This window comes from Myotis brandtii, unplaced genomic scaffold (genome assembly GCF_000412655.1).
Source record: "Myotis brandtii unplaced genomic scaffold, ASM41265v1 scaffold194, whole genome shotgun sequence".
NCBI classification, from domain to species: domain Eukaryota; kingdom Metazoa; phylum Chordata; class Mammalia; order Chiroptera; family Vespertilionidae; genus Myotis; species Myotis brandtii.
The window spans coordinates 69,871-80,128 of NW_005357232.1; the positions used below are offsets into that span (position 1 = coordinate 69,871).

A 10,258-nucleotide genomic window follows, 5' to 3' on the forward strand; every position below is an offset into this window, starting at 1 on the left:
TCCCATGTGATACTGGATCTGGTGGGCCTGCCTGTGCGTTTGCTGGTACAGTGGTTCCACGTCGCCGGCCCAGCCGTGTCCGGCTCCGGCTTCCTCCAAACCTGTTTCTGCTTCTTTATTGTGTCCCTTATGTATGCGAGGAGTTGAAATCTGCATTCTGCTGGGCTGGGCTGCAAAAGTGTTGGTGGTTCTCTTTGTGTCATTAGCACAGCTTGGTTGAGGATGTAATTTGAGTAGGGCGGGGTCCCCGGGAATCACCAGGGCGGGGCCAAGGGCAATGGCGTCTCCGCTTCTACTAGCCACTCTGCAACCCAGCAACTCGCGTCCCCGAGTGCTGGCGAGCAGTTCTGTGAGACAGCCACTCTCGCTCTCCAGGTCTCTCCGGGTCATTGCAAGGCCGTCCCGCTTCTCTCCGTAGGGGTCTGGGAGCTTAGTATCCCGCCCCAACCACGCTCAGTGGATTTGATAGTCCGCCTCCCCTTCTGGTTGAAAAAAACTGTGCATCCAGTTGCAGCCAGCCTGGCACGCGATTCCGTACCTCCGTTCTTGGAGCCTCTGCACAACCTACTCAGTCTCAATGCTCTTCTTTCTTTCCTTCCAGTTGTAGAGCTTCCACAGGCTAGCTTTCCCATGGTTCTGAATGACAGCTGTTTCTTTTATAGTTGGTAGTCTCGATGTTGTTGTGGCAGACAACACGCACAGGTCTGTACCTTACGCCGCCATCTTGGTTCCTCTAGCTAGCATTCTTTACAATTTATAAAAGACCATATGACAGTACCACATATCACATTTATGCTTGTGAAAGTACCCATGCTTAAGCTGTTATACTTCTGTGATCCTGAGTTACTTCATACCCTGTTAAAATTTTTCATTTTTCTCTACTGCTAGACTTTATTGTCATATCTATTAAAACCAAACTGGAAGGGCAAATGTACACACACAATTTCTTTTAATCTTGATGTACTCTTGTAAGCAAATACACACCATGCTACATTTGTTTTTTGCTAAAATTATGAGTTAATCTTGTCATCCAAAGATAGATAACAAGATCTGTAACAGCCACCCACTAAATTTTTTTTTTGCCAGCACAATGAATGAAGAAATCTTTAAAGCTCAACTGCTTCAATCTCTCTTTCTGCACTAAAATAGAGTTTTTTATTCTTCTCTAAAACAGAGTTTTTAGGCAGGGAGGGAAGGAGAAAAATTAAGAGTGATCAGCACGAAGGTCAGTTAAACAGATTAAGAGTCAATAATTAAACCAAAGGTAAATTAGAATTCTTTAGCTCAAGCACCTCCCTGGAATTGTCCATAAGGCTTCAGAAGATTCCAAACTCAAATTTAGGAAACATTAATCAATTTTATAACCTTATTTTTCTTTTTAAAAAAATACTTTTATTGATTTCAAAGGGGAAGGGAGAGGAAGAGGGAGATAGAAACAATGATGACAGAGAATCATTGATCGGCTCCTCCTACATGCCCTCTACTGGGGATTGAGGCAGCAACCCAGGCATGTGCCCTGACCGGGAATCGAACTGTGACTTCCTGGTTTATGGGTTGACACTCAACCACTGAGCAACACTGGCCAGGCTAACCTTATTTCTTAAAAAGTTCACAATTTAGGATGAAAATCAATGTCCCATGTAGTGACATGATATACTGTCATTTCAATTAATCTACTCAAGTTCTACTGAAATACTGCCCTGCCATTGAAAAAGTGTCACTTTAAACTGCCTTTCTTGAAAAATAAGAACATTATAAATGAAGACCATAAGCCTTTTTAAACTACTGCCTACCTTTTCCAATGACTCTTTAAAAATAAGCCCTGATCACTACTTTAATCAATTCAATACTCACATCTTGATTATATTCCAAGAAGACATGGAAATTTAAATCTTTTCTCAAAATAGGATGTGCTGCCACACGACACAGGAATACTTCATGCATTGCAACAGTCTTCTTGAATATTGCCAAGTATTCACTAGAAACAATACACAAAATTAAAGGTAAAACACTGCATCATTTAGAAAATCATCTGCATATTTTCAGCAAGTAATCTTTAAATTATTCTAAATGCAAAATTAGAGATACAATCCAAGTAAACAAAGGTTTTAGTTGAATTGTTAATATATAAAACCCAGCTCTGAAAAGACTTCATGCTAGTTAATAGTACTTATTATAGTTAAATGTTAATATTTTTGGTTTTATGAACCTTTCTTCCTATGCAAGTTGATTTTAAAGATAACTATAGGGATGTTTGTTTTCAGCTTCAGAGAAAGTATACTACAAATTATTGGGTACAATTTTACTGATTCAATTTCTAGATTTAATTAATACTTTTAAACACCTTCATATAAAAAAATATCAAAACCCAAATCTAAGTAAGCATATTTTCAACATTAATACATATTTTCTTCTAATGACCCAGAAACACAAGAAAGAAACACACCACACAGAGACTAATTTTTACCATTACATCGAAGAACTGTGTTTAAAATATTTTAATATCAGTGAATCATAGCGATCATACAGTAATACATGTCAGTTTGAAGAAAAAAAAAAACACTTAAGGAAAAGGCCCAATATTCTTGCTTCAACTACGTGCAAGGAGGATAAGTTTTACATACCAGCAAACCAGCAGGACCAGTGTTGGGAGAAGTTTGATCTCTGTGAGGGTAGTCATTCAGTGAAGACAAAAAAGAAGGATGCAGAGGATGGAGGTAGCAGTAGAATAAACCCAAGGTTCTCTGTTATCCAACCCCTAACCAGACCACAAAAGAATCATGATCAGGGCCACTGGAAAACCACAGATTCTTCAATATTAATGTGCTCTGCTAATTTCCAGTTTTCAGTCTTATAAACTATAAAACTATGTATCTTCTATCAGACTATTTGCTTGCACCCAGCATTGACAGAATTCTTAAAATATCTGTCATCATATACTTTGACAAAGAAGAGCTACTTTGCAATTTATCTTGTCAAGAACTTAGTATTCTGAAAAGGACTCTAGCAGCAGTGTGAATATATGCTTATAACTGAATCTAAGTGGAAGAGGAGGAAGGAAAAGCATGAAGGGGAGAAGTAACCAGAAAAAGAATGATGAGGGGGATGACAATGCAAGAAAAATTATTTCCTTGTAAGATTCTCAAAATACAGAAAAACAATATACAGCAAATCCAAAATTACTTCAAATATTTAATAAAAGGGAAAGTATTTTGTATTTTCAACAAATATGTTAAAAATGAAATGGAAAGCCCAGCCAGTGTGGCTCAGTGGTTGAGTGTTCATCTATGAACCAGGAGGTCATTGTTCGATTCCAGCCTGGGCACATGTGAAGGTTGTGGGCTTGATCCACAGTGTGTGGGGCGCATGTAGGAGGCAGCCAATCAATGATTCCCTCTCATCATTGATGTTTCTCTCTCTCTCTCTCTCCCCCCGCTTCCTCTCTGAAATCAATAAAAATTTTTTAAAAAAGGAAATATCTCAAATTTTCAAAGATTTAATACATTTCTAGTATATATGGAGCTAATTATTATATAACAAAAAACATTTTTAAACTACTCTTTTGTTACTTTCCTCCTATTTTATTCTCTTCAGCCAGAAGCTATAGGCAGAGAAGAAGGGAGAAATCTGTCTCTCACATGCACACACACTTAAAAAAAGAACAGGATATGTGCAGAATTGCTCAGTGAATACTTCTATGAGAAACAGAAATTTTGGTAGTATGCACATGTCGAAAAAAGATCACCAGGTTGCCCTAGCCGATTTGGCTCAGTGGACAGAGCACTGGCCTACAGACTGAAGGGTCCCTGGTTCAAGTCTGGTCAAGGGCACATGCCCGGCTTATAGGCTCGATCCCCAGTGGGGGGTGTGCAGGAGGCAGCTGATCAATGATTCTCTCTCATCATTGATGTTTCTATCTCTCTCTTCCTACCTCTCTGAAATCAATAAAAATATATTTTTTAAAGAAATCACCAAGTTGCTAATGACTAAGACCTTATAAATAAAAAACTAGTTTATTCTGCTTTAAAAAGTCATTATTTTTCATAAAGTTTTGAACCCTCCATTACTAATTTTCAGTTCTGTTTGAACCATTAATTTAAAGAATTTTACAATGTAGACAATTATTCTATAATTTTCCTGTAGGCTCTGATCATGACTGTTAACACTGGTTGTGTGACTTAAACTTGCATCTTCCAGAAAGGGTCACTGTAGTGAAATGATTAAAAGGATGGGATATTGGAGAGCACACACACACACAAAAATAAATAAAATTAAAAAGGGGATTAAAACAAGCACAATTAACAAAAGCAACAAAAATCACATACGCTTCCAGTTCCTGTTTCATCTTTGTGAATTCCTCCTTTGTCATGGACCCTTCTCCTTCGCCAAGCTTCTGTAGTTTTTCCCTTGAGGCATCAAAATCAGGTCTTGGTGGTGCTGGTGGGATCTGTAATAGAACCAAATCACTAACTTTAAAGACTATTTTATTTCTTGCAGCAGTTGTACTATAGCCACCATAAAAGACTGTGAATTAGAAGTGGGCACCAGTAATATCCCAAGTCAGGTTAGAGAATTTTATTAGGTCTAGAAATTCAAATCCTTGAAACCATTTATACCAAGAAAGAAATATAGCAGGGCATTATTTTCTAGTATTATCTGTCTCTCACATGCACACACACTTAAAAATAAGAACAGGATATATGCAGAATTGTGGGAGACAGCACAGTAGTTCATATAGGTACATAAAGCTCTGATTACACACTAAGTAAATATGTATAGCAAATATGCATATCATTTTCAAAAGGATGTAAATGGTATAATACAAATACATTTTTTTCCTTTCTTTTTTTAAAAAAATATATTTTATTGATTTTTTACAGAGAGGAAGGAAGAGAGATAGAGTGTTAGAAACATTGATCAGCTGCCTCCTGCACACTCCCCACCGGGGACGTGCCCGCAACCAAGGTACATGCCCTTGACCGAAATGGAACCTGGGACCTTTCAGTCCACAGGCCGATGCTCTATCCACTGAGCCAAACCGGTTACGGCACAAATACATTTTTTAAATTAATGAATTCATAGTACCTTTATGCTATTCTGTGTTTTTAAAAATTAATGAATGCTAACAGTAAGATCAAGCAAGGGATGTTAAAGTGGGTTCCTGGATTGGAGCAGTGTACTAGAAGCAGAAAACACTGGCTTAAAAACAGGAAGATAACAAGACACACTAATCTCATTCTATTCACCCACAGTAAGGGGGTAAATAAGCACTTACCTTAACTGGAAGAGAAATATCATTCAAGAAAGGGTATAAGAAAAAAGGAGGAAGGGCCTGTAAGAACTGTTAAGGGGAAATGATGGAAATTAAAGAGAGCAGGTAAGATACAAGGGAGAAAAATTAAGTAAGGGAAAAGTTAAATAAAAATGACTGCAAGAAAATGATTATATCAAGGAAAACAATAGGGGAAGAAGCATCAAGTATAGTCAAGCACATGTTTGTTCATGTTTGCACATGGCATCTACTATGTGCCAGGCATGATGCGGAGCAATGGACATATAAAAATATGTCCAATCTTGATCTTTGAGGAGTATTTAGTCTCTAGAAGGAGAAAGTAGTAAGAAAACGCTATCAGACAAGAAGATGAGAGGGGAAAAAGGTGGAAATAGGACAGGAAGAGAAAGAGGAGCTTCCAGGTTGGTGAACATATTGACATGCTGGGAAGGGGAAGGAGGGGCACCTAGAGAGGGCCTGAAAGCTCTGTGCCCACCCCACATCCCCATACCTTGTCCTCTAGATGTCTTCCATTTGGTTGTTCCTGAGTTGTTGTATACTTTCTATAAACTGGTAATTGTAAACAACAACAACAACCTCCAAAAGAATGCACTGCCAATTGTAGAAAGGGAAGCAAATGACTGAGGAGTGGTCATGAGGATGAAGATGGAATCAGGTCAGGATGATTTCAATGGCATTTGAGTGTGGTTAACAGCTAAGGCACAACATATGGTACATATTTAAATTAGATAACCTCTTAAACAGCCTCCAACTCTAAATTTAATCTACCTACCTAAGGGTTCAAAACTAGTATGGTTTGTAACACCCCCTTAATGAATCCCTAGGACAAGCCCATTACAATTCCAATATACAGTAAGAATTTAAGTTTAAATAAGGTAGCATAACATATCCACACTCCCAAACAAGACAATTGAGAATTAAAGGTGGTAACCAATTAGGTTTTGTAACTGGCAATTTTTGAAAATTACATTACTTCATTAAAAATGCTAAATAAGATTTCAACACAAAGTATCTAAAACACTCCTAAAAATGGGATTAAAATGGAACCTCAACACTTACAATGTAACCTGCATAGTCTTCATTTTCAACAAAGGAATCATGAAGCCAGATAAATTCCTCATGTTGTCGAACGACGGAAAACTCATTTTGTTTAAAATTTGGCAATGAACTCTGCAAAGATAGAAATTCTCTTGAATAAAAATAAAAATTACATTAAAAAGCTTTTAATAAACATTTCACCATTACTTAAAAAGTTATTCATTACTAGATATCAAACTCAACTATGCAAACAAAAGGAAATAGATCTACAATCTGAAAATGTGCCTGAAAGCTGAAATTTAAAATGAAAATAATTCATAAGACAGCAATTTGATTAACTAAAGGAACACAACAAAACTAAAAACAGCACTGACAATATAATAAAAGCCCAGCAACTGAAACAGCAGAACAATCAGAATCACAGATCAGAACGACCATGGCCCCTTGCCCCGGCTGGCCCCGCCACCCAGCTAGCGGTTAGGGGCGATGAGGCAGGCAGGCGAGTGGTTAGGGGGGATGAGGCAGGCAGGCAGGCAGAGGCAGTTAGGGGCGATGAGGCAGGCAGGCAAGTGGTTAGGGGCGATGAGGCAGGCAGGCAAGTGGTTAGGGGCGATGAGGCAGGCAGGCGAGTGGTTAGGGCCAATGAGGCAGGCAGGCAAGTGAGTAGGGGTGATGAGACAGGCAGGCAGAGGTGGTTAGGGGCGATCAGGCAGGCAAGATGAGTGGTTAGGGGCGATCAGGCAGGCAGTCAGGCAGAGTTGTTAGTGGCGATCACGTAGGCAGGCAGAGTGGTTAGGGGCAATCAGGCAGGCAGGCAGACGCGGTTAGGGGAGATCAGGCAGGCAGGCTAGCAGATAGGGGCCAGTGGTCCAAGATTGCAAGAGGGATGTCTGACTGCCAGTCGGACATCCCCCAAAAGGTCCCAGATTGCGAGAGGATGCAGGCCAGGTTGAGGCCCCTCCCCCTGCCCCATGCACGAATTTCATGCACCAGGCCTCTAGTATATTAATAAAAGTCTAGAGAAAATTAAATTTGCATTATGTCTAGGTCCTATGATTCATTCTTTTTGTGTGTATGTGTGTTCCAATAAAACTTTATTTATAAAAACAGGAGGTAAGCTAGATTTGGCCTGAGGACCCTAATTTGATGAGTCATCATCTATAGTAATATCTTTACATATCTTCTCTCTCTTCACAATAGGTTGCCAAAGGAGTGAAGTGAATAAATCACATTCAGAAGAACACACCTTTTCACAGGAAGTACAGACTAATGCGGGAAACATCATGTTGACCCTTTAACCATCACAAACTCTACTACATGTCAATGACAATTGAGAGGTGTTTGCTTAGGGAAGAAAGTTCTTCTATTAGTATAATATGTGTGCGCTGTGTCTACATATTCAAACACTGAGAATTTTACTACAAGCTCCATCTCTATGCAAATGGCATTGTTTTGTTTTTTTCAACTACTCATGTTGTAAGTCACTTTTAATTCCACACCCGAGGATATGTTTTTATTGATTTTTTTTTTCCAGAGAAAGAAATAGAGGGGTTTGGGGAGGGAGGGAAGGAGATACCCAAGGAAGAAGCATCAATCTGTTGCCTCCTGACTGGGGATCAAACCCAAAACCTTTTAGTGTATATGGAACTATGCTCCAACTAACTGGCCACCAGGCTAGGGTGTAAGTCACCTTTCATAGTCTGTGTAAAACTCACCCGGCCAGTGTGGCTCAGTGGTTGAGCATTGACCTATGAACTAGGAGGTTACGGTTTGATTCCCCGTCAGGGCACATGCCCGGGTTGTGGGCTTGGTCCTCAGTGTGGGGTCTGCAGGAGGCAGCTGATCAATGATTTTTTCTATCTCTGATGTTCCCTATCTCTCTTTCCCTCTCCCTTCCTTTCTGAAATCAATAAAAATATTTAAAAAAAAATATATTTTATTGATTTTTTACAGAGAGGAAGGGAGAGGGATAGAGAGTTAGAAACATCAATGAGAGAGAAACATCAATCAGCTGCCTCCTGCACACCCCCTACTGGGGATGTGCCTGCAACCAAGGTACATGCCCTTGACCGGAATCGAACCTGGGACCCTTCAGTCCGCAGGCTGACGCTCTATCCACTGAGCCAAACCGGTTAGGGCAAAATATTTTTTTGAAAAATAAAATAAAAACATGCTTTAAAAATTGCGTAAAAGCATTCTAATTAGATATACACATGTATGTTTTAGTTCCCTCCACAAACATGATTTATATACATAATGTTGAGAAATCTTAAGAGGCAAACTCCTCAGCAAATTAGCAAATTCTTAAGTGTATCAAATACAATGCAAGATTGAAACCTAGTTAAAATCTTAGAAATGTTGTAGTCCCTTTAGGGAGAAAAAAAGTCATTATGTTATAGTGTGTGTGTCTGCTTATTACTGTGAGTCACTTGGTTTTGACTACTCATGCAATTCATATAGTGGATTTTGTTAGTGCTGTGCACTAAATATTCCTAGCATATAGCAGAATTGCACTCTGTGCCCCCTTTAAAGAAAAAAAAAAAGAACTTTAAATTTCATTTTTCAATTACTGTTTACATTCATTATTATTTTACATTAGTCTCAGGTGTATAGCCTAGTGGTTAAACAATCATATATACTTTACAAAGTGTTCCCCCCAATATTTTTAGTGCCCACCTGGCACCATACATATTTATTACAATATTATTGACTATACTAGAGGCCCAATGCACGAAATTCATGCAAGGGGCTCGGCCCTCGCAGCCCTGGCTTCATCTGGAAGGTTGTCCGGAAGGTTGTTCAGCTGTCCGATCTAATTAGCATAGTACACTTTTTTAAAAAAAATATATTTTATTGATTTTTTACAGAGAGGAAGGGAGAGAGATAGAGAGTTAGAAACATCGATGAGAGAGAAACATCGATCAGCTGCCTCCTGCACATCTCCTACTGGGTAAGTGCCCGAAACCCAGGTACATGCCCTTGACCGGAATCGAACCTGGGACCTTTCAGTCCGCAGGCCGACACTCTATCCACTGAGCCAAACCGGTTTCGGCAGTACACTTTTATTATTATAGATTTCCTATGCTGTACTTTTACACCCCCATAACTATTTTGTAACTACCAATTTGTACTTAATCCCTTCACCTTTTCACAAAGTCCCTCAACTCTCATTTGCTATGGCAACCATCAGTTTGTTCTCTGTTTGAGTCTCTTTCAATTTTTGTTTGCTTATTTTTTTCTTTAGATTTCACATATAAGTGAAACCATATGTGACTTATTTCTCTGACTTATTTCATTTAGCACAATACCCTCTAGGTCCATCCCTGCTGCCACAAATGGTTAAGATTTCATTCTTTTTATGACTCATTCTTAATGTTAATCTTTAAAAAACACATTTCCTAAAAAAAAAAAAAAAATCCCATTTACTATTGCAACAAAAATTAAGATACCTAGGAATAAACTTAACTAAGGAGGTGAAAGACCTGTACTCCGAAAACTACAGGACACTGAAAAAAGATAGAGCAAGATATAAACAAGTGGAACAATATAAATATACCATGTTCATGGATTGGTAGAATCAACATAATTAAAATGTCCATACTACCCAAAGCAATCTATAGATTCAATGCAATTCCCATTAAAATACCAACAGCATATTTTACAGAGCTAGAATAAACTCTGCAAAAATTTATATGGAATAAAAAAGAACCTGAATAGCCGCAGCAATCCCGAGAAAGAACAAACTTGGAGGGATCACAATACCAGATATCAAGCTATGTATGTTACAAAGCCACTGTTCTCAAAACTGCCTGGACCCCCGGTGAGGTTGAAACAGCCCCGGTGAGGTCGGGACGACCCCGGTGAGGTTGAAACGGCCCCGGTGAGGTCGGGACGGCCCCGGTGAGGTTGAAACGGCCCCAGTGAGGT

At 39.1% G+C, this 10,258-nt stretch overlaps 1 protein-coding gene across 2 annotated transcripts in view; it reads right to left on the reverse strand.

Moving 5' to 3' along the window:
• The window catches only part of SNX6 (sorting nexin 6), a 57,052-nt gene that overhangs the window by 31,798 nt on the left and 14,996 nt on the right, over window positions 1-10,258 (reverse strand). The window contains exons 3-6 of one of the 2 annotated variants that reach the window (XM_014538593.1): window positions 6,353-6,463; window positions 4,326-4,447; window positions 2,625-2,758; window positions 1,855-1,978 (exon numbers count right to left, since the gene is read on the reverse strand). In XM_014538593.1, the coding sequence (XP_014394079.1) occupies window positions 1,855-1,978; window positions 2,625-2,680 (180 nt within the window). In that variant the 5' untranslated portion in view covers window positions 2,681-2,758; window positions 4,326-4,447; window positions 6,353-6,463. Of the gene's footprint in view, window positions 1-1,854; window positions 1,979-2,624; window positions 2,759-4,325; window positions 4,448-5,783; window positions 5,892-6,352; window positions 6,464-10,258 lie in introns of those variants that run through there. The other variant, XM_014538594.1, reaches the window with a different exon arrangement.